The sequence below is a fragment of the Phasianus colchicus genome, chromosome 2 (assembly GCF_987193195.1).
Source record: "Phasianus colchicus chromosome 2, bPhaCol1.hap1.1, whole genome shotgun sequence".
Taxonomy (NCBI): Eukaryota; Metazoa; Chordata; class Aves; order Galliformes; family Phasianidae; genus Phasianus; species Phasianus colchicus.
In genome coordinates, this window is record NC_143437.1 from 80,441,506 (window position 1) to 80,465,778 (window position 24,273).

At 42.5% G+C, this 24,273-nt stretch overlaps 1 protein-coding gene across 8 annotated transcripts in view; it reads left to right on the forward strand.

The window, feature by feature from the left end:
* Positions 1-24,273, forward strand: part of FILIP1 (filamin A interacting protein 1) — a 127,210-nt gene that overhangs the window by 77,170 nt on the left and 25,767 nt on the right. For 6 of the 8 annotated variants that reach the window (XM_090136124.1, XM_090136126.1, XM_090136122.1 and 3 more), the window contains 2 exons: positions 5,549-5,722; positions 8,323-8,501. In XM_090136124.1, the coding sequence (XP_089992250.1) occupies positions 5,549-5,722; positions 8,323-8,501 (353 nt within the window). Of the gene's footprint in view, positions 1-5,548; positions 5,723-8,322; positions 8,502-23,465; positions 23,650-24,273 lie in introns of those variants that run through there. The other 2 variants (XM_031611306.2, XM_090136127.1) reach the window with 2 other exon arrangements.

A 24,273-nucleotide genomic window follows, 5' to 3' on the forward strand; every position in this document is an offset into this window, starting at 1 on the left:
CGAACTGTGTGAAATACAAGTACCAGCACCACAAGTAAGAAGTTAAGCTGTCTGTGGTTTGATCGATATTTCTTGCCATTAATCAGTGGCAAGAAAAGCCTGACTTTATAAACATTAAACCTCTGTTACTTGGTGCTTTCACTTGTGCAGGCAGAACAGAATGCTGCAGTAACTAGGAAGAAAGTGTGTAAAAAAAAGGTGTAAGTATCAGAACTTCCTAATATTCTATGAGTGCATTCCCTGTAAACATTGTTTCTGGCCCTGAATTTTCAAAACTTCTTTCAGTAAATGGAGAGGATTCTCTTCAGATTATTAAAGTGTTTAGATCTCTCTGAAGTCATTAGGCATACTTTAGATGGAGCACTGAGCCATGAGGGAAATAGTATTGGTAGGTGATTTAGAGAGCAGTAACACTGTAGATTTGCATGAATGCAGTTTATGAACAAACAAAATTTGGGAAAAGAGTTTAGGAAATGGCCTGACGAAGGATTCAGAGTTGGATTTTATTCTCATCTGACAGTGATTACTTTGAGTCCATTCAGTCCATCTCGAATACAACTGATTTTTTTTCCCAATTCATTAGCTGCCTTACATGAAACAAGTCTGAGCAGCCCAGTCCCATTTCCCAGGTGATAAATGGGCTATTGCAAAAATTCCCCGTTTAGTGGGTGCTAAGTTTTGTTGGCGGTCTCACGGGAGAGGCCAAAGACTGTGGGAATGGGGAGAGAGGGCTGTGGTAAATTGGCAGGGCAGGGCAGGAGGAGGAAGCACGTCCGAATGCTGGGCTTGTGTAACAGTCTTTCCATTGACCAAGAATTTGGTTGCTAGGCTGCCAGTCCCCTTTTACAAGCAGCAGAGTCATGCTATTGTTTCCTAAATGGTTTCAATTTTATGCAGGGACTTCTTTACATCCTTTCTATATTATTTAAGTATTTTACTAGGCACGTATTAAAGTGAGGTTTGGAACTCAGACCCCTTCTCCACTCTGGCCAGTAAGCTGAAGAAAGCCTTTCTCTTTTATTCTGCCAAAAAGTGAGTATTTCAAGGAAACCATGTGAAGAGTGGTCCCACGTCAGCCTTCCATCAGGGCAGGCAGCATGTGCTCCTAAGAGAAGAGAGCTGTGTACTGAGAGAGTTCACAGGTAGAAACACAGACCTGCAACTTAAGTAGACACACCAGCAACTGGGCAGCAGAGCAGAGCAGGAGGAGCTGTGTGGGACAGCAGTACTTCGTTGAATTTTAGCCCTTCAGTGGATGTACTGGAGATTTGAGATGATCATCCTTTAGATTTTGGCACCTGCAGTAAGGACAGAACAAGGCTTAGATGATACAGTTTGACGTAGTTCCTCTGTTAGCAGGGGAGGTAGAAAGAGTTTGATGAACTCTCAGCAGACTTTGCTCCTGGAGAGAATGAGTGTAGAAAAACACTTCTCAATCTGTATGGCCTTTTGTGCTTCCCAACTTAAAAGTATTTCTAAGATGACCTGTTCATTAATCTGTCTCAATCAGTCCTACAGTTCAGTGAATCAACTGTTTGATAGCACTTTGTTAATAGAAAAAACATCTTTATTTTCTGACTAACAGAATATCAACAGTACTAATAGAAGCCTATCTTAGAGTTTTCGGGAAGACAATATAAGTAATGAAAAACTGTAAGGGAAGATGCATTTATTTTCTTAATTCTGCACCTAGACTTTTAAGAGCTTTTCTGGATATTTGCAGCTTTCTGGACTTACTCAACTAATTTTCATTCTGTTGAAAGCTGTTGCAGTGTGTGGCCGTCTCATGCCTGAATATTCTCTCTCATCAGCACACCTCCATAAAATAAAAAAAGGACTTGAAAGAAGGCTTTATTCTGTCAAGCACCATGTTTCTTCAGCCAAAACAGATAGAACCTTTAGTCTGTGACGTACATACAACTTTACTTCCAGATTGAAATCTCTTCCTTGTATTTGTCTCCTAGCTTATGATTTATGCTAAGCACTGTTGTGCTTTGGAGCAAGGAAGGTCCATAAATAGATATGGAAGTAGAAGCAGCTTGCCAGTATAGCTCTTCCTAGCGAGAAAGAGGGACCTCTCACACTTCTTGCAGGTGTGTGTGTTGAAGTAGCCCACGTGTTTCTCCACGGTACTATGCTGACTTGTTATCTGGAAATGGTTTATATCCTGAAGCTTAGTTCAGTGACGATTGTTCTCTATACATAGAAAGAAAACATTTTCTTATGAGTTCTCTTCTAGTTTCAGTGGAAAATTTGTCATTTGGAGGAAACGTGAAATCATGAAAAATACAGTCCTGCAGTTTCAGCTTCTTCCATGTACATTTATCTTGTGGAGTGTCAGAGAGACTAATTGGAGTCTGTAAATGCCAAGGCTGGTTGGGAAGATAGGATGTAACTGCCCAGACCTGGGGTAGTGGCATGGCAGAATCTTTCAGTGCTGGAGCTTGACTCTGACCAAATAAAAGCAAATTTGTCTCCAGTTTATTATTAGCATGAGCAACTTGAGTGTTTGTTTATTAGTTTTCTTTTCCAAACTGTTATAGGAAGAGAGTACTTGAAAAGATAATGATAGGAGCAGTGATCAAGCCCAGAAAAGGCAGAAGGCATCTTATCATGCTACTGTGATAAAAGTCCTGACTGTCCACAAAGGAGGACATGAGTGGGTGGGTGCCCATGGGCTGGAAATCTTTTTCTTGGGCTGCAGCTAGAAGCCTCTCTGTTCAGGGTTTCCAGGGCACTGCACTGTGCTCTGGAGCTCTTAAAGATGATGAAATGAATAACTGGACATATCCTGGGTAACCTGCTCTGAGTTTCACTACCTGAGCACAGAGTTTGGACCAAATGACTTTCACAGAATCATAAATCATAGAACGGACTGGGTTGGAAGGGACCTTAGAGTTCACCTAGTTCCAACACCCCCTGCTATGGGAAGAGTTGCCAACCACTAGATCAGGTTGTCCAAGACCCCATCTAATCTGGCCTTGAACGCCTCCAGGGATGGAGTAACCACAGCTTCTCTGGGCAACCTCTTCCAGTGCCTCACCGCACACTGAGTGAAAAAATTTCCTCCTAATATCTAACGTCTCCCTCCTTTCTTCATTCTAATCGTAAGCTCCTTTTAAGTACTGGAATGTCACAATGAGGTCTCCCCAGAGCTTTCTCTTCTCCAGACTGAACACTGTTTGCTCAGCCTTTCTTCATAGGAGAGGTCCCTGCCAACCTCAGCCATTCTCTCGTTCTGTGATGCTGTGGAAAAGAGTGTCCTTCAAAGCTCTGACAGAGCTTGGACAACCTCTTCTTTCTTGTCCAGGGGTGTAGTTCCTCTGTTTAGCATCACCTGCTTCCCAGCTCCTCTCCCACTGGCTCCTGGGGACCCAAAACTGCAGCATCCAGAAACATCCCTTAACTAGCAAATTTGTTTCAAGGACACTCTTATTCTCTCCTGCTGAAGTTGTTCTGTTTCAGTCGATTATGATTAAAAACTAATGAGGCTAGAAGGAAAGTATGCACAACCTGGACAGGCACTAGGACATTCATTGGGAAGGGCAGCATTAGGTTCCTCTGCCAGCGCCTACTGACACTAAATCACCAAGCAGGGGTTGTCTCTGCTTTGCCTCTCAATGTTTAATTACACCATATGGGGCCTGATAGCTGCAATAGGAGTGAACAAATTCATCCTCCCTCCCTCCTTTCTAGTTGAGTCTTCCAGTGTAGACCGATTCTTGAGAAATGGGGTTTGACGCTTCCTGTGCTCAGGGCCAAAATGAGTCAAGGTTTCAGCATGGTGCGTCTTTGGTATTGGTACACAGGGCAGAAGAATGCCGCTCTCTTTGTCCCTATATTTTCAGCGCTCCCTTTGCACAGAGATGGCCCTGAGCACCACATAAGGTCCACAGTGAGACACTGAGTGTGCCTTGGGACAGGACACAGATGGCCCAAAAACTGAGGCCAGGGTCCCAGGTGCCATTTAATGGACTCAGTGGTAGGTACTAACCAGAAGAAGCAGGAGCCAAGAAGATTGGACCATCTGCTTTAGGTACCCAATTTAGTTGCTGTCTGACAGTCATAGCCAGGTGACTGGGGAGGGAGAGGTTTCCTATTCTCTGCCTTGCCAGAGTGTATGATGATTATTACATTCATTCACCATGGAGAAAAAAACACTCAGATTAGAAGCACTAACCTCTTAGTAATGAAGACATTAAAATAGCTGTTATTTCTGCAGACATGTAAAAAAATGTATGTATGTTCTTGAAACTGTCTCAAGCTTTTCTAAAATATATATATTTTTTCTTTTTCTGTTCTGAGAGCGGCAAATTTCCAGGACATGATGCAGGGAGATGTACAGGCATTCCTTGGGACTAGCCCACATAATTCATTTATAGTTCTGACATCCTTGAGCGATGCACCCTTCCACACTCATGCTGAAAAAACATTCTCTACCATTCCAATCTGTTATTTGTATCTTGTAGGTATGTAGAGCTGCATGTAGGGCTTTTACTTATGGTTACAAAGTGTTGTACAAAGTAAGCCCTTATAGGTAACTGCTTACAGTTCATCTAGTTCTCAACTGAGTGGCATGATCTTTGCCTCAAACTCATTTTTTGTTTATTTTCACATTATTTTACTAAGGAAAGATTAAGTGGTCTTTGCCATTTTCTGAAATTTTTTTCCTTGCTCGTTTTAAAAGCAGGTGGTTTTGTAGTGCTATGATGTCTCTGTGGTATTGGATAAAAATGTAGGATTTGCTACAGCGGTAACACCAAGTGCCATTATGGACAGTGGAAAATATGAAGCCTTGGCCAGTTCATAAATCCTAAATATTCATGGTTCATATTGAGACTGAATTTCTAAGAGATTTTTCCTAAAATATCTGAACTTTTCCTTAGCTCTTGACTTGTTTCCCAGGCTCACATGGGTTGAGCAGGGCAGGGAAGAGAAAAAATGGTGCCGTACCTTTCTGCTTTCCATTGCTGTGGGCTTGTGGGAGATGCATGCTCCAAGGAAACCTGGGATATCCCTTGTGGATTTTCTTTTCAGGGGTTTTGTTTAAGCAAGCAAAAGTTAGAAAACTTTCTTTTTTTTTTTTTTTTTAAATATTTGAAGGTAACCTATAGTCACAAAGTCAGGTAGGGAAATATTGGATATGAGGTTGTCTGAAAAATATTAATTCAGCCCATTTGTGCTGCTTGTTTTACTCATTCCCTAAATGCAATCAGAGAACAGCAAGGGCACAAAATAAGTGAAAAAATGTGTCAAGATTAATGATGTTCCTTGGCTTTAGTTTCAAGCCAGATAAAAATCCATGGCATTCAAACGTAATGACAAGAAGGAATAGGATAAATAATGCCTACAGGGACTGCATTTGGCTTACACAGATTGTCTTTACTCTAATATCTCCCAAAGTTTTATATTTGCATTGGCAGCCCAGCATTCTTCTCATTTTTACTTTTTCTCTGTATGCAGTCTGTATGTATGAAGTGCCCCAATTTTCTGTGTTTCCCCTGTTGATTAACAGATTGGTTTATGGTACTGATCTTCTGTGTTACAGGCAAGGGAGGATGTGATCCACATGCTGAAGACAGAGAAAACCAAACCTGAAGTTTTAGAAGCTCACTATGGTTCTGCAGCTCCAGAGAGTGTGCTGCGAGTGCTACACAGGGACGCCATCCTCGCCCAAGAAAAATCTATAGGAGAAGATGTCTATGAGAAACCAATTTCAGAGGTAAAAACTTCTCAGTTTACATCTTCAAGTCTGTGCAGGGGGATTCCTAAGCAGAAGGGAAATTGCATGCATTTTTTGTTTATGCAAAACATGCCAGAGGATAATATAATTGTGGTAGAAATGACAAGAAATCAAAGGAAAATTGAATGTTCTTGTTAACTTAACCTGATAAATAAGGGTAATTAAAAACACAGGGTTTGAACACAAACAGTTTAGATGCTCCTTAGGGCTGGTGCAGGTAAGTGAGAATAAAATCTTTGTGTGTTGCATTTCTTTTTTTAGAAATGCAGAATTAAAGGAACATAATGGACTCAAGTTATACCAGAGGAGGTTTAGGTTAGACATAAAGAAGAACTTTTTCTCTCAGAGAGTGGTCAAGCACTGGAATGGCCTGCCCAGGGAGGTGGTGGAATTGCCACCACCTGGCAGTGTTCAAGAGGCATCTGGATGAGGAGCTACGAGATATGGTTTAGTAGCTTGTGGTAGCAATGGTAATGGGAGGATGGTTGAACCAGATGATCTTGCAGGTCATTTTCCAACCTTGTGATTCTATGATTTATTTTTTTGCTATGATTTGAGTTGGAAGGGACCCTTAAAGCTCTTCTAGTCCAACTCCCCAGCAGTGAACAGGGACATCTACAGCTACATCAGATTGCCCACAGCCCTGTCCAGCCTGAACTTGGATGTCTTTGGGGACAGGGCATCCACCCTGTCTCTTGGCAATCTGTTCCAGTACTTCACTGTGCTTATTGTAAAAAATCTTCCTTATATCCACTGTAAATCTCCCCTCTTTTAGTTTGAAGCCATTTCCCCTTGTCCTGTCACAACAGACCCTGCTGAACTGTCTGCCCCCTTCTTTCTTATAGCCCCCTTCAGATACTGAAAGGCTGCTCTCAGGTCTTCCCAGAGCCTTCTCTTCTTGAGGCTGAACAGCCCCAGCTCTCCCAGCCTGTCCTCATAGCAGAAGTGTTCTGTCCCTTGGATCATTTTTGTAGCCCTCCTCTGGCTGTGCTCCAACAGGTCCATGTCTCTCCTGTGCTGAGGACTCCACATCTGGATGAAGTACTCCAGGTGAGGTCTCACCAGTGCAGAGTAGAGAGACAAGGTCACCTCCCTCGACCTGCTGGCCATGCTTCTTTTGATGCAGCTCAGAATACTGTTCAGTTTCTGGGCTGTGAGAACACACTGGTGACTTATGTCGATGTTGCCATCAATCCAGCTCTATCCCCAAGTCTTTTTCTGTGACATAGTAGAGCATTTCTGTGACATAGTATGCTCTACTATGCTCATAGTAGGCATAGTTCAGAAATGAATACCATCAGAGATAGATTTTGACCATAATTACAGGATCAAAAATCCCTAATCATATCTTGTCTCTTCACCACCAGGGCTATGAAGTTAGTTCAGCCCCTAAAGGAGATCTGCAGGACTTTAAGCAAGGATTTAATTTCTTGGCTTAAAATCTAATCTAATAAATAAATAAATATATAATAAATAAACCTAGAATAGATCTGGGAATGTTTGAGGCCACTGTGATTGCCAAAATAAGCAACCATTGCTCATGGTCATAGTTTTGTAACAGTCCAGAGCACAGAAAAAGAGCATGCAACAACATGCCATACAATACGCTGTAGCATCTGTCCAATTCTTCATAGTTCTTCTGTTCAGAACATACAGTTTTTTCACCAGGAATTGTCCACAGCTAGGTGCCTTTATACTATTCACTTTCGTCATGGTATCTTCTGGGATTTGAAGAAATGATAGTAAGTAAGGAAGGCAAACGTTAGTATTTGAGAGCATTCATGAAATACTGGCTAGGGGACCTCAATGTACATCAATCTCTGTCATGTCTAGGTCTACAGAGGTTACATGAGAGCTAAAATAGGGTGGTATCAAAAATTTCTAAGTGCACAAAAGATAGCCTGGCTTCTTTATAAAATGCAATGACTTTTTTTTGACTGTCATATTCAGCTTCTGGAGATTTGTTTCAGTGCAGCCCTCTGGCTCTCTTATTTCCCCCAGTTTGCAGAGGCACCCTGTGAAACAGCAGCTGTCTGGTGAAGCTGGGGCAGAGGTGGAATCATACGGGAGGTGGGCAGGGCCTGTTCACACTTTTTATCTGAGCAGTTGTACAGGTATAACTGTGTTGAAGATGCACAGTTCAGATTTCAGCTTTGAGCTTGTACCTTATGCTACTCACTTGGGTGTCTGTCCCCATAGATGCACTTGAACTCAGGGTTCAAATCCCTCCCAGAGATTTGCTGCTGCTGTTCCCATGTGAAATGAGGAAATTTTGAGCAGCACCTCATCATAGGAGGCATTCTGCACTGCAACAGTATTGTTTGTTACCCTATAAATACACGAAACCTTGTTCTTTGTGTACCCAAGAGCTATGCAAATGTTTATTGCAAACACCCTGTCCAAAGAAATCATTATTTTTATGGGACAATTACTCCTATTTTTAGGCACTGCTTTATGTAAAGCACAGGACATAAAATTGTGGGACTCACATTTACCAAACACGACATTGTTTGTTAATAAATCAGATGAAGTAAGCAGGAGACCTCTGAAACAGCCTATTCTCCTTTTCTGCAATCCAGCTGGACAGGCTTGAAGAAAAGCAGAAGGAGACATATCGACGCATGCTGGAACAGCTCCTTTTGGCAGAAAAATGCCATCGCCGCACAGTTTATGAGCTTGAAAATGAGAAGCATAAACATACAGATTACATGAACAAGAGCGATGACTTTACCAACCTCTTGGAGCAGGAGCGAGAGAGGTGAGTGTCCAAGACAGTGCAAAGCATGCCCTCAATATCCCAACAATTTTAAGTTCAGCAGTGACATGGGTTGGTCTTTTCTGTGTTTAAATGGTGCTAAATTCATGTAATCCATTTGTAAATGTCACTTCTTTCAAGCTAGTGGTACATTATTTTGCAAGTCTAGAGCTGGAAGAGTACCATTGAACATTCTTGCAGTGTGCACTTAAATTTAAAAATGAATTTGTTTTGTATTATTCATTCCCGTTCATCTCCTGGTAGCTTTTGAGAGATCAGATGTTATTTGTGTTGGCTAAGGTCTGGGCTGGCTTGTTCAGCTGAGCGGCACATTTTGTGAATGACGGGGCAGTGTCACTGCAGGAGGACTGGGTAAGGAAAACCACATATTTGGATATTGGCACACTCATGGCAGGGAATTTGCCATGCCTTTCATATTTAGGCTTATAAAGTCACAAACAATTTGCATTATTTTTTATGTTTTTGAAAGAACGTGCCTCAGGCAAGTTCTACATTCCTCTGGAAATAAAAATGTTCATATTTTATAAAACACACTCAGCCTGTGATGGACTGCCTGCAATTATATCTAGCATAATTGTATGCTCCATTTTTTTTCCTTCGAGTGTTTGTCATTGTAGGAGTAATTTGTTCTCTAAGTCACAGAAAAGAAAGGGCACCTAACTTAGGTGAAGAATGAGCACTCAGTAACAGCCTGAGTTTTTCAATATGAAATTTCATGCACATACCAAACTGCTTAAAATCAAACCACAAAGTTTGGAAGAAAAAAAAAAAGCTATGAGAAGAATACTTAGAGCAAGTTGAAAGAAGAAATGCTTTTGAGGAAACCACAGTCTGATGGCAGACTATTGCAGTAAGCCAGGAGTTGAACTGTTCAGTGGATTTCCTGAGCTCTGCTCAATGCCAGCTATGAGTAGGTGGCACATGAGCTAAAGTGACCATATTTCCTGGTTTAGTGGCTGTTCTTTTTCTGATTCTTTGCTTTCCTGTGTTGATTGGCAAACGTTAAAGGACAAAAATGTGTCTATATCTTAACAATTTTATTCCCATAGGACAAAATAAAAAATCTGCTGTCTTTCCAAGGAGTCATTCATATCTAATTCTCTTACGTGGCATTTTTTTCACTGTGGTGAATATCTGTGTATGTGTGGAGATACAGGCAACTAAATCGCTACAAAAGTAAAAATACCATTTACATTTCTCTTTACATTTAAAATTCACTTTAATTTGTCAGTTGTTGACTTATTATTATTCCAGCTCCTGAAGACCATTAAGCAGCCTAAGTTTATAGACTTTGATTTGAACCAGTATCCTTTAATGAATTGATTTAGAACTTTTCTGTCTCACATTACTACTGCAAAGATATCAAGTCCTATCCCCAGGGGCATTTTTTCATATTCTTACTGCTCTTTTGTGTCTTTTAAACTCCAGTTTTCCCACACCCTACTTTTCTTTTTGGAAAAACAGGAATGAAAAGGAGAATTTGAGTTTGAACTTGTACTGAAAGCAGATCTTTAAGAGCATCCCAGTCCCCCAGCTTTAGTTGCTGTTCCCTCTGTACTGTAGGTGAAGAATTGCAGTACTTCTGGTTTATGCTGAGTGACAATAGAAACCTGATGTTTGCTACTTAATCCATGTTGTTCAATGCACTAATTGGGAAAAATCACAATAAGTTCAGTAGTGACCAAGGAGAAAGAACATGGCATGTGGCAAAATGCAAAAAAACAAGTGCGTGCATTCCTCTTTCCTTAGGGTCCTCCTCCCTCTGTCCCATGTCCAGGCCAGGGCAGAAAAACCAGGAAAGATTGGAAACTACGCACTAGTGTATAGTCTTGAACCACCTCTACTCCTCACCTTTTCTCCTCATCTAGGTGCGCACAGAGTTCAGGATTCCTCTGCATTTTTGTAGGTATTGAAAATTGAAATAGTGTGGCTCTAAGGCTGTACTTTAAAAGACAGTCAGGTGCCTATTTCTGAGCAATTTATCTTGTAGTCTTTTTTTAATCTAGTTTGTTGACAGCTTAGTACTTATAGCTTATTATCCTACTAAAAGCACTGAAAAGCTCCTCTTGATTTTAGTGGCAAAGAAGGAAGCCTGTGGTCGAGATGGCCTCAGCAGTGTTGTGGGACAGCAGAAAGTCTGCAAGCCTTCTGACACCAGGGAGGAGGGAGTTTGCTTTGGAGGCATGGGACATTGCTTGTCACAGCCATGGTGATATGTGGCAGCAAAGCCTTGCTGGAGCTGACTGAGGGCACTGTGTGCAACAGCTCATTGTGGCCTTCCAGTACTTGAGGGGAGCTTATAAGTGAAAAGGGCACCACATTTTTACAGTCTAGTAGTGATAGAACAAGGAAGAATGGTTTTAAACTGAAAGAGGAGAAATTTAGGTTAGGTGTTAGGAAGTAATTTTTTACTCAGATCTAAAGATCTGCCCAGAGAAGCTGTGGATGCCCCATCCCTGGAGGCACTCAAGGCCAGGTTGGATGGGACCATGGGCAGCCTGAGCTGGTGGAGGTCAGCCCTGCACAAAGGAGAGTGTTGGAACTGGGTGTTCCTTAAGATGCCTTCCAACCCAAGCTATTCTGTGATTCTATGATTTGATGATTTCCTGCATTGTCCTTGAAACTGCTGAGTCTTCTACTGCATCCCACAATCTCTCAGTAAATGCACACCTGATGTCTAACATTAGCATTGTTTGTATGAATGCATTGATATCACTTGTTCACATAAGCAGTGATGATTTTAAGTTCATCCTTGATTCTCCTGCTGTGGCTTCAAGTATTTCTTTACAACCAAAGTGTCTGTGCTCCCAGTGCACTGAGGCATTTTGCGTTTTCCTCGAAGACAGAGCTGAGAGGACTTGTTCTGTGCTCCCTGAGCAGTGCCCTGCTGAATCTGGTTTTAGTCAAACCCTCTTTTTGAAGTACACAGCCATAATTAGATCTGCTTAGAGGAGACAGCAGGACTGTGACCCCAGATCTTTCCTCTACAAAGTTTCCTTTCAGCCTTTGCGTAAAATCATCTCCTTTCTGCCTCCCCCATCGCAGCACCCCCAGCAAGGAATGCACTGGCGAGTCCCTCTGCGGTCTGTGATAATACATTCCTCTCAGCTTCAGTCATCCTGGCACCAGGATGCTCTTGGCTGCTCCACTGGTGATGTAATTCTGGGCCCGCATCACCTGCAAAGGAAAGCGATCCGCAAGCAATAAAGCGCACAGCCGTCTTTAAGCAAAAAATGGGACTGTTGATGTTAGCAAGTTTTAGAAAATCCTCTTTTGTTTTCCCTTTTTACATTTGTGCTTTTATTGCCCAAGTGTCCCTTCTCCCTTTTCCCACGAGACGGCAGCACCAAGCCTTTCTCCGTGGAGAAGCATTTTTGCTTCCCTTTATTTACTGGACCCAAGCAAGTAGAGAGGCTGGGGTGTGGAATCACTTGGAGATTTTATATGTATTACCTTTCCAGTTTGCATTTTCTCTTGATTTTTATTGAGTCTGAAATAATGAAGCTGGCAGAAAAGCAGCAGAACAGGACATCCATCAGTCAATTACTTGTTTAAAGAAAAATCAAGTCAAAAGTATGAAGTGTGTAAGGTTAATAAATCTCTATAGATTATCAGTTTAAGGCCAAGTTCTGTGATAAGAGTAGCCCCATACAGAGATATTAGGGTGAGGTACATAGTGCAAACAGACAGCACAGACTCTAACCTGCAACTGTGTAATCTGTTTCTTTAAACTCTGAAAATTAAGTTTATTTACAAAAAAAAAAAAAATCTTATTTCAGTGCTATTTTTTTTCTTCCAAGAATTCTTAGCCATGTTCATACTCTGACTAGATTTTCTCATCTGTTGGTTATTTCTCTGTCCTGGTTTCCAAATTGTAACCCAAAAAAAGGGAAAGCCAGCCCAATGGGACTGTGGGAATTCACCACTGCCTACAGTAGTTACTCATCTTACCGCACAGTCCTGGCTGTGGTAAAGCACTGAGTCACTCTCTGTCTACTTTTCAGTAATTGCTAAATTTCTAAACTTTTAATCTTATAATGTAGGGACAACAGTTTAATAACAAAGATAAACACTTTTTATTCTTTTCATTGCAATATATTCTTAGGATCACAGATTACAGATTCTGTGGTAGTCTATTAGAAGAAATAAATGAAAAAAAACCTGGCAAATGCAATTTCTGCACAGTTAAGTAAATTTGAAGGTCATCCATTTTACAGGTCCTGTTTTACAGCTCTAGCTGACTGCAAGGCAGCAGCTGTTATTCCGTGAGACTTACTCAAAGTTTGTGTTTTGACCAATGAATTTTGTCCCAGGCTCCAGCAAAATGGCTCCAAAGGTAATTTAAAAATGAGAGAACAAACAGCCACATTCAACTGTGAAGAAACAATGGGAAAGTATTTTGAGTCTTACACAATGCAAGGCTTGCCATGAGCTGGGAGTAGTCCAAATCCATCTCTTCACACTTGGATAGTCCTCAAAACTGTCCAGTCTTTCAGTCACTTCTGGAATTATATAAAAAAGCATTATGTGTTGTTTCAGCTATTCTTCCAAAATTATTTCTAAGTAGGCATCAGCTTCACAGCCGCTGAGAGAGAATTATACAAAACTATATGTAGTTCATTATTCCTAGCAAGTTTGCTTGCTAAATCATCAATTCAGATGCTCTCAGGGTCAGACGGGGGGGGGGGGAAGGGGTGGGGGATTACTTCATTCAAAATCTGCTCATGGACCCAAACACTGTCCAGGGTGCAATAGGTAACAATTTCAACATTTAAGGGGCCTTTGGCATTTTTCAGAGTTATACTGCTGAAATAAATATCAGCTCACAGCTCCATTGAGGCCATCTTTTTAGGTTGTTAGTTTTTTAGGCAAAGAAAACAAAATCTGAATTGGGGTCATGTTGGGAAAATTGCTTCCTCATTCAGAGATATTAGAAACAGATTTCATGCTAAGGTTCACTGAAATTTAAAACTTTTTATACAGATTCCACTTATTTACAAGTATAAATATATGCTAGAATGGTATTTGGGCTTGAACATGTTGAACATTTGCTTTGTGTTTAAGTGGAAGTTAACCCGTGCAGAGATATGCAGAATGACTAGCAAAGAATATGACATACTATGTAAATTAATGTCCTACAGACATTCAAGACTTGCTCACAGTTAAATAACTTCCATTAACTCACATGAAGAACCTCAATTTTACACCCAATTTTGCGGGCTGTTCTGACTCAGTAGGCCTATATAGGAGCTTTCCTATCCCTAAACAGATGCAATGCTTTTTACATCTTTTTCTGTCATTCAAATGCAGGGTCTCAAGAACCTTTTCCTTGCAGTAGTGAGAATTTTGCTGAAATAGTAGAACGTAACCAAGAGCAGCGGTGAAGAGGAGGTAGAAAGAAGAGAATTAGGAGAGAAATGGATTCAAGTGAAACTCTGTGAGTTTGGCATAAGGGCTGCTTACAGAGATATTAAGGGAAACAGAAACTGACTCAAGGTCTCACCTGAGGAGTTCCTAAGGTCAAAAAGAGGTTTAATTAAAACTGAAATCTTAATAATAGCACTGCTGTTGGGTACCTGAACAAGTGATTTTACCTCTTGATGCCATCTTAGTCCTTCTTTCACACAAAAGTGTAGATTCTGAACAGTGGAGATAATCAACAAAGGCTACCTCCATGGCTTTGAATTAATCCCAGTTACCTGGGATGAAGTTGGGGCTGCTAGGGTGAGCTGAAGCCACAGGCAAGACCCTGCCTTTGTCCTTTCTGTGGTCTCATCTCCCCAGCCATAATTAAAGACACAATATTGGGAATGAATAGGCCCAGTCTGATGCAGCATAGCTCCTGTTATGTTCTCATATCTATGTAAGCCAGCCATAAGAGATTTTTGGCAGAAGTCCTTTCTACTTGTGAGTTTAAGTGCCGAGTACCATGATGCAATAACATTATTTAAGACCTCTGGAAAAAACTGACAAATAATAGCTGGTAGATTATAGGCAGAGCAACAACAGTGAAGGTTAGCAGTAATTAGTTTTATACTTGCATCATTTCAATTTCATTTCCTTTTAAGGCTTATACGGAGAAAAATCTTAATGCAGAATTGAAAAAAAACAAATGAGGAGATGCAGAAATCCAAACTAGACTTCCCTGTGAAATTTCCAAAGCAAATGTAAGGAAAAAGGAATGTAGAACACAAAATGTATAATTCAGCTCATATTTATGAAGCACCTATGACAATAATACTGTATTGCCATGGTTTGTGTTCAGACTATTTTTTAAAAAAATTATTTTACAAAGGCCCTTTTAGTTATAAGAAGATTGTTACAAATAGCACCAAAGGAAATCTGGTGGCTATTCAAAGAGCATATCAAATGATGCTGTGGTTGTGCAGCTCACTTGGACTAGGGGATACAAACCCTGATGGAATCTGATCTCCCCTCTTGGAGGATGCCATCCCAGTCATACTGCCTCCTCTGGTCTCCTAAGGAGATGTGTCCCCACTCTTCCCAGGTAACAATGTTCTCCTTTTACAAATTACTTGCATACTTTTGAGTTCTTTCCACGCAAGGGGTGAGAATGTCCTTGCAGGTCAGTGCCTGGGCATTCACATTTCCCAGACACAGGAAGTTACAGAGCCAAGAATCTGCATTTCCTGGAAAGGGAAAACATCTCACTTGTTGGTTTGGTGAGTGGTGCCAATTTTGTCTTAGTCTGCTGCTTTTCTTGAAATGACAGAGATGGAAGGAAAAGTCTTATTCAAGATGAGCAACCGTTTCAATGAAATCCACATGAAACATTTTTTTCACTTGAATTAGAGAGAAAAATAAAGCTTTTTTCCCCTTCTTTTTCTTTGATAATTATTTGTTGAATTTTTGGTTTAGTGATGGAGTTGAAAAATCAATTATTCACACAGTTCTATTATGCAGTTGCTTATGCTAGGGAATGATTGATAGTAACGTAGCTACATATGAAATGCCTGAATGAGAAAAGAGAAAGAAATTAGCAGAAAATGAAGCTAAACTATGGCAGAGTAAGAGTAGTGCTTCTCTGATGATAGCAATTATGTCATAGGTGAAAAAGTGTCTCTTGATGACAAGTATATGTATCACAGATGAAAGTTCCTTTACAGTTCCATTTAGAATGTTTATTTTCAGAGGAATTAGAAATGGATAGAAGTATTCTTTTTCATCATTTCAATATCAGGCTTTTCCTGGTGACTTAATTCATTTTAGAATGATGCATAGCTTTCAACATTTTTTCATTTTGCAAATGATTGGATGGAATACCACCCTGGTTTCCAAAAATAGTAGGGTCAGAACACTGTCCATTCTAGTGGAGGGGTGAAGAAAGTGCTACTGCTTGCAGTGTTGCAGAGCTCGTGCTTTGTGTTAATCCTTCAAAAGAGACGCCCATGTCCTGGTGTGACTGGCTCATATCCTCACCTGACAGCCCAAGTCCTGATGGTACAACTTGCTGTTGCTGGCAGGCACTATTGTGTTGTTCCCATCACGAGCACACTGAGCTCTCTCCATCCAGCTTCTTTGGCTCTTAGAAAATAACTAAACCATAAAAGCACCAACCTGTGTCTGGATTCCATGAGCACAAAGCTGGGAGTGGTGCAATTCCTTTGAAGTCAGTAGAGCTCTTCTTGATTGGTGGGTTAAATGAGACTCTGAGTAAGAACTCTAAAAATGTTATGCTTGTCTGCACATACCCACAAAATTTAGAAATATGTAATAGTATATATATGTGAATATATTACATACTACAATTTCTTCAGTGGAATTGTGGCTTCTGAATAAGAGTTTGCTCTCCAGCAAAATAAATAAGTAACAATATTTATTTCTTTTATGTTTTTATATAACTCCTATCTCCATTTGTTTGTGATGATAAGCATTTATAACAATCTTATTCTATCACAATTTCTATAGACAAATGGTGTCTTTATATGTATTCTGAATTATTTTGAATTATTTTTTGATCAGTGTTGTCTACTGATTCTGCCAAGGAGGCTGTAAGCTTTTCCAAACTGCTGCCTCTCTTGTTGTGTGAGGCATCATTTGTACTTGCACCATTGCAACATTTTGAAAAATAACACCAATTTGTAAGCAAGGATGCTCAGTGGAAGTCAAAAGTCAATAAACACACAATTAGCAATCAGGGAGACCAGGACACATCAGTGGTACAGTTATTCAGAGGGTGATGCAGAGATGATGGAAAAGAAGTTGTAAGGCAAGTATAGGCAGGATGATAAAGGACCTGGAGCATCTTCTGTATGAGGAAAGGCTGAGTAACCTGGGTCTGTTCAGCCTGGGGGAAAGAAGACAGAGGGAGGATCTGATAAATATTTATAAATATCTGAAGAGAGGTGGGAGGCAGATGGACAAGGCCAGGCTTTTCTCTGGGATGTATATTGATAGCACAAGGAGTAATGGCCTAAAAGTTGAACACAGGAAGTTCTGTACTAACATGTGGAAGAACTTCTTTAGGGTAAGGGTGATGGAGTACTGGAACAGGTTGCTCCGAAAGGTTGTGGAGTCTCCTTCTATGGAGGTGTTCAAGACCCATCTGGATGCCTACCTGTGCAATCTACTGTAGGGTACCTGATTTAGCAGAGGGATTGGACTTGATCTCGTGAGGTCTCTTCTGACCCCTGCAATTCTGTGATTCTGTGAGGAGCAGCAGCTTCTGGTCCAAGCTTATTATATGAGACTGGCCTCCTACCTTGCAGTGCCACCTTCCCTTCCCTGCCAGGTGTCATTCAGCTGCCCTGAGGTGTGAAAAAGGCCCTGGGGAGGGTATGTGGGCTGTGGAGAAGGAAAACATCTCCTATTTGTCACTGGACTGCTGTGCCATCATGAACATAGATTTCTAACATCACTGTGAACATACAGCCATGGGTCTAGAGTGATGGGAGGCCCATGGGTTCTGTGCATCCAGACTCAGGCTTACCAGTATGCTTGCCTGATCCAGTAACACTTTAAAGCAGCAAGGAAGGTAATGTGGAAAAGAATAAAACCAGGTGTGCCACTTCCTGGGTCATTAATGCAGCTAGCAGGTGCTGGTTCTAGAGGAAGTCTTGCAACTCTTCCTTCCAGTGGAAGTACCTATGGCTCCCATCCATAAGCAAATGCTGTGGTCAGCCCATGTGTCCTTGGTTCCCAGAATAAGCCTCCCCACACTGGTCTGGGTAAAAATATGTGTTATCAGGCATCCCAGATAACCTCTATTGGAGTAGAGCTCAGGTAAGATGACAGATCTTCCAAGGGTATGAAAAAGCAAATTCAGGTGACCAAAATATAGATTTGTCCCTAAATCAGATTTATTTGTAGGGTTTCTCATCTTTCCTTCTCTGCTATATTTGCCTCTCAGTAGACACAATGCAAGCAGCAAACCTAACAAATGCATGAGCTGTGTGATTTAGCTATGTGGCACTAGAGAAGTTTTGTATAGATGAAGGAATTTTGTGTTTTACTTTTCCCCCATCTCCCCATTTATAATGTAACTCCAGAACACAGGGGCCAAAAGCATGAATAAAGCTGTAGTTGTGAGACAGGCAGGTGTGTTCTCTTTTGTGTTCAGGGCAAAAGCTGAGGGTCCTGACATGAATGGTAACAGAAGTACCTTCATAGCTCTTCAGACTGACAGTCGGGACATGGCATATTAAGATGTGGTGACAGCTGGGATTACTCAGTGCTGATGTTAAAATCTATCAGTCTCAGTTTAAGTCATAAGAGCAGCAGCCAACTACTCTTGCACAGCATCTGAAATTTCTACTGAGGACTCACTATTTGATAAATCAGTGATTATGGAACTCACAGAAGCTTGTGTTTAAAAATCAGAAAGGAATCTTTATGAGAAGATTTATTTTTCTCTGTTATTATAAGTGCATGTTGCTTTATCCTTGTGTCAAACTGTGATTAAGGTGGCAAAATGTAATACAAAATATTGCAAGCAGTGCCTGCATTTCCTAGAAAATCTGAGACCCTGCACTGAAGGAGAGATCCTTTCTGCTGACTCCACTTGAGTAAACTCTTGTTCTCAGGCCACCTGGCTGCTGTACAGTGCAGCCTGAAACCAAGCCTGACTAGCACAGTGCATGTAATTACATGGATGATGATGCTTCCTAAAACTAGATTTTTAAGCCTCTCCACTGGTTTACTCGTAAACACTCCTCCCATGCATGAGCCCCTGTCACAGTGACTCCAGACACCACTACCAGGTGTTGGGGAAGGTAGAGTGCAGTAGGGATTGATGGGTGGACAGCAGATGGAAGGAAGATGATGAAGAGGTGAAGATGGAAAAAAAGATCATATCTAAACATGTAGCAAAAATAAAGCAGAAGTCATCGTATCAAACATGTTGTTTGGCACAGTACTACATAGGCACCAGGTCTTCCCAAAACAGGTTTGAACCAAATGATCATACAGTAGTTAAAGTAGTTAATTTTACTCTATTTATTTAGTAAAATATCTGAGTCACATATGCAATACTGGAGATTCTGATCTTTCCCAGATAGCGAGATGATACACACAAATATGATGACAGTAGAAAAGCAGAAGACAAAAAATGTGGAAAAGAAAAACAAAGCCAGAATTGCTTTTGTTAAACTTTTGGATCATGCTTCCATAAAAGGCAGCAAATCCTGGTGTAGGGCAATTCTCGTGCTGCAAAGAGAAAAAGAATTTTAAATCTAAGCAGCATTACATATTTAGAAAGATCTGGGGAGTAATAAAAAAGCCCGTGTGTGAATGTGTGTGCATGTGTGTGCGTGCATGGCTTTTTTAACAGCTGCATGGAACAACCTGTTTTAAATAAGAACAAAGGTGGACAAAGCCAGTTGTCAGTGTAGCTCACCAAATTAAGTTTTTAGTGTGCATGACGTAAGCCGTATAAAATATATTGCTTGAGATATAACAGCACAGAGTTCAACTTGAAATCTTTTTTCTCAGGCTTTTCCTACGAAGTCATGTTTCAAGAATTTATTACCTCTATCTTCATTATTTATTTGTGTTCAGAAGGTACAGGGTATCATCTTTAGCAGCAAATTAATATCAGCCTCTGCCCTCCCTCAATATTTGGAGTTTTCACGTTCTATCAAAATGGCACTGAATTCATATCTCTTAAGCTCAGAGAAGGCAACTGGATAAATAGAAAGCAGAGGACAGGTTTGACTTAACCAGATGAATTTGACTTACCAAAATGAAAAAGTAAAAAGTAATGATGGAAATTTTTCAGTTTGGGGTTTTAGGAAGAAAAAATTCAGTCTGGCAAGCTGCAGAGGGTACTTTTCTATGTATATAAGCACAAACTGGGTGTTTTGTTTTGCACAGAATATTTGGGCTTTTTGCAACATATTAGAAAACTTGGAGGGAGTTGCAAGGGCTGCCTTCCTCATAAATGTTACATATGTTGCTACACTGAAGATAAAGAGCCAACAGAGAGTAGGGGAGTCCCTGGAAGGATTACAAAGCCCTGCTTACAAAAAATTTTATAATAAGGCTATCATTGGTTACAAGCCTCTACAATCTACAAGAAAAATCCATTGCTGTGCACAGTTCAGTGCATTTTAAAGAGAGCAATGTGTCAAAGAAATGTGTAGTCTATTAGCACATCATTAAATAGTTAAACCAATTCCATCTTTTGCTTCCCAGTTACTCTCCTTTATAGCAGAGACTATGCCAGATGCACAGTACAATTTCTGACTTTCAGAGGTGAGCAGGAATTTGGAATTCCTATCTATTCACTCTCCTGCTTTTATTTTTGGTGATTTTCTTATCTGGTCCCACAGTGTTGCAACTACTGCTTTATTCAGGAACGCAGTTCTTGGACAGTGTCTTCCCAGTGAAAGAAAACCTGTGGAGGTTGAAGGTCTAGCTGACCTTCATTGTGACAACCTACAAGATGTCTTCTGTACCTCAGGAGCTGCCTCTCCTCTGCTGTTGTCTTGGGTACCTGGAGGGGTTGGCCTAGTGAAGGTACAAACATAGCTAGTGCAGGCTGTAGGCATGCCACTACTGTGCTCTGCTTTCTCTGTACTGTCTTGCACTGTCAGCTCACATCCAGACAACTTCTGTGACTGCATCTCATTTCATGTGCTTTTATTTCTGAGTTAGAGGGAGAGCTGGAGGAGCTGGTGGTCAGTCCTAAGTGCCCTCTCAGGATTGCTGATGGTCACAGGTGTCACTGGTGAGCACCTGAGGCAGCATGTATGGTATATGTCACCTTGTGTCTGTGATCTTGACCTAATCAAGATCTCTTTCAGCACGAAGCTGGTCAGATCCTAAACAGATTGCCCAGAATCTTTGATGTCTCCATCCACAGAGGTCTTTAAGACTCAAGTGGAGCAGGCTGTGTGCCAGCTGCTCTGAATGGGCCTGCTCTCAGCCCATGCCTGGATTAGACATCTCCAGGGTCCTTTCTGACCTCAGTCAGTCTGTGGTATTATAATTTGGCACCCTGCAGAGGACATCAGTGGTGTCCTTGTGACTCTGATTGCACCAGGGTGGTGGCTTAGACTGGGACAGGCTTTGAGCAATCTCTGGGTATTGCCTTTAATGTTTCCCTAGGCCTAGGCAGGGACCTTGGTAGTGTCCTCAGTCACCCTCTGGTCTTCTCATAGCATATAATTGTTCTGACTGGTGATTTTTTGCTGCCAAATTGGTGACAGATAAAGGTAACACTTTGAGGTGTGTGATATGGACAGGAGTCACATGGCTGCTGTGAGTGGTCAGATTTTATAAGATGGGTCTGAACCTGCAGTGGCTTTCCCATCTTTAAGTCATATCTGTACAAAACTGGCTGCTATGGACACACAGCTCCTTTGCTAATACAAATAAGAAATTGAGTAAGGATCCTCTTGACCTCCCTGGAATGGAAGAAAGAAGAGCAAGGGCCGACAGGAAGGGACATCTATGAAGGTTGTAGATTTGGGAGAGGTGGGGGCTGGAAATGGAGTAGAGTGGTGAGGAGGAGGCCAGGACTGAGCAGTGAGTGCTGCAGGATTGTGACAGGCTGTGCAGGGAGTGCACAGACTGCAGCCAGCCAGGTCTGGGTCTGAGCCAGGAGCAGCAGTAGTGGAGCAAACCCTCTGCCAGCAGGTAGCTAGCTCTGAAACCTGCTTGCAGAGTGCTCAGTGCTTCTGGGAGCAGGTTGCCTTGAGGCTGCCCGTCTGCTACTGCTGTCAGTTATTTTGAAACTCATGCTGCAGACTTTTATGCAGGTGATCTAAAGAGTCAAAAAACTGTGATCCCTCTACATGCCACACTGTTCTATTTAAATAGTGAATATTTATTTTAGTGTTTTTCATTGTGTATGTGTAGTTTTCCCTTGTTAAAGAATGTGTAGCTCAGTTAGTAGATCTGCAAAGGCAAATATGTAAGGACAGAGTATGTAGACTAAGCAGAACATTTGTCTGCTTGAGACATGTAGGCTGTGATAATTTCTAATTGTGTAATCAAATGTGGGTTTTGTGCAGAAACCTTTCCTCTGACACTAAAGTGACAGAAATATTTTGGGATGCATCAGCTTTGCATACAGGAGACGACAATTTCTCTGTAGCAGAGATTCTAGATGTTGCTTCATTCTAGGAAGTGTTCAGTTCATGAAATTAGGGGTGAATGGAAAGGGAGAGCGTGATTCAGGCTGATGTGTGTTTCCCTGGAAAATGTGACTTGACCCCTGTTGAGCTCATGTGGCACATTTCCTCCATGGCACTTTGTAAAGTCACATGAAGCTGATTTACATGGATTATGACGTTTTTACGCTGAGCATAACTCCCATTTTGGGCAGCTTGTTGGAGCTGGGGCTTGGATGTACCAGGGTTCAGAGGCAGACGGGGCTGGGACCCAACTGGCATGTCCTAAGCACCCTGCAGCCAGTGTCCCCACCAGCCCCCCACCCCATGGAGTTTCTGTTTCCCACTCAGAAACCTGCAACTGTGCTCAGCAATTCTGATGGGCATGCGGAAAATAGGGCCTCGAACTGTGAGCATAGAATCAATTGTCAAGCACCTGCTTTGCAAATGAGCTCTGCTTAGCCACCATACTGAGAGGGGCAAGGATCCTAAGGAAAAGCAGTGAAAGGAATGGAATAGTTTCCCCAAAATGTAAATGCACACTGGCCCATTTTTGTGGATAATTGTATTTAATGTGATACGCTTTCAGTGGTTTGGGGTAGCAGAGGCTTCCCAAGAGTAGGGGGTGGGCAGCAAGAAGGGGAAGAGTAAAGAATAAGAGAGACGGAGAAGGGGGGTGAGAAGGAGAAGAGCAGTGTTTTCCAGTTCTCCTGCTGAGGCTGGAAAGGTGACTGTGGCCAATGGATGGAGCTATCAGGAAAACTGAGGGAATCCCCAAATCTCTTTGTGTCACTTTGGGAACAAAAAGGGCGATTGAAGACGTTTTACCACAGGGATCTGGCAGAATGGTGCTTTCAGACCTCAAACACAATCTCGGTTAGCCTTGCTGCTATGCACGATTTTCCCAAACAAATACGCACGTGCATCAAATCGCCAGAGGGTTTCTTCATGCCTCCGTGCCTCCATCACCTGCTCTGCAGCTCAGCCCCGTACCAATGGAACGCGGGACCATCGAGGAACCTCTCCTGTGCGTAGTAGCTGAGCTCAGGGCAAGTAGCACCCTCCGACATCAAATGAGCGCTTCTCCATCGCTCGCCTACGACCCGCCCGCCCGGCGGGGCTGCGAACTCCTCCGGCGCAGGCTTCTGGCAGGGGGGCCTGGAGCGCGGCCCGCGTTGCTACGGGCGGCCCCGAGCTCAGCCCCGGCCCGAGGCGGGCTCCTCCACGCGCCCGCCGCCGTGCCGCCCGCAGCCCGCAGCCCGCCCGGAGCCCACCATGGGGGGAGGGCAGGGCGGCCCCCTCCCCTCGCAGCCCCCCTGCTCCCGCCGTCGCCCCGCGGCCGCCGCCCCGGCCCCGCGGCACGGCCGCCGCCTCCCCGCTCCACCCCTTCTCTGCCCCGGCCGGCGCCGCGGCCCTCCGCGAGCGGCACTGCGGGGACGCGGCGGGGACGCGGGGAGACCTGAGCCACGGCTCCGTCCCGCCGTCGGGGGCTGCGCGGCGGCTGCAGGTGATTTATTTTGGTAGTTTAAAAAAAAAAAAAAAAGCCTAATTATAAGGTGAGATCATTGCGATTTATTGTATTGTTTTTATCTTTAATTTTTACTTTTTTTTTTTTTTTTAATTATCGTTTTCCATCATTTTCGTTTTTATTATTTATTTTCTTTTTTTTGGGGGGGGGGGGAGTGGGGGGGTTATTTTTCATTTTTATTATTTTTCTTCTCATACTTTTCCTTTCTATTACTTTTACTATCTTTGCTGTCGTTTCGCTGTGTTTACCGTGAGCGGTGCCGGGCGCTCTCGTACCTGCGCGCTCCGCCCGCCTGCGGGATGTGGGCAGCTGCGGGGAGCGGGGCCCGGGCCGGGCCGGGAGAGCTGCAGGGCCCCTGCCGAGGTGGGGACGCAGCCCGCAGGTGCACCGGGAACTTTCGGGCTCTGAGAGCCGCAGGTTGAGCAATGCGGGCGTCATTGTGGATGGCTTGATTTGGAGAGGGATGGGGAGGTCGGGGAGGTGGAAAAATTTCCGTTTGTACAACGTCAGCGCTAGAAATTGGCAAAGAGGAGAAAAAATTACAATGTAAGACACGCCATGTGTCCTCTTAGATCGAGAAAATGTTTCCCGTGGTATCATTTGGGAACTGTCATGTAGTTCAAGCAGCAAGAGTGTTGATTTGCTTTTGATA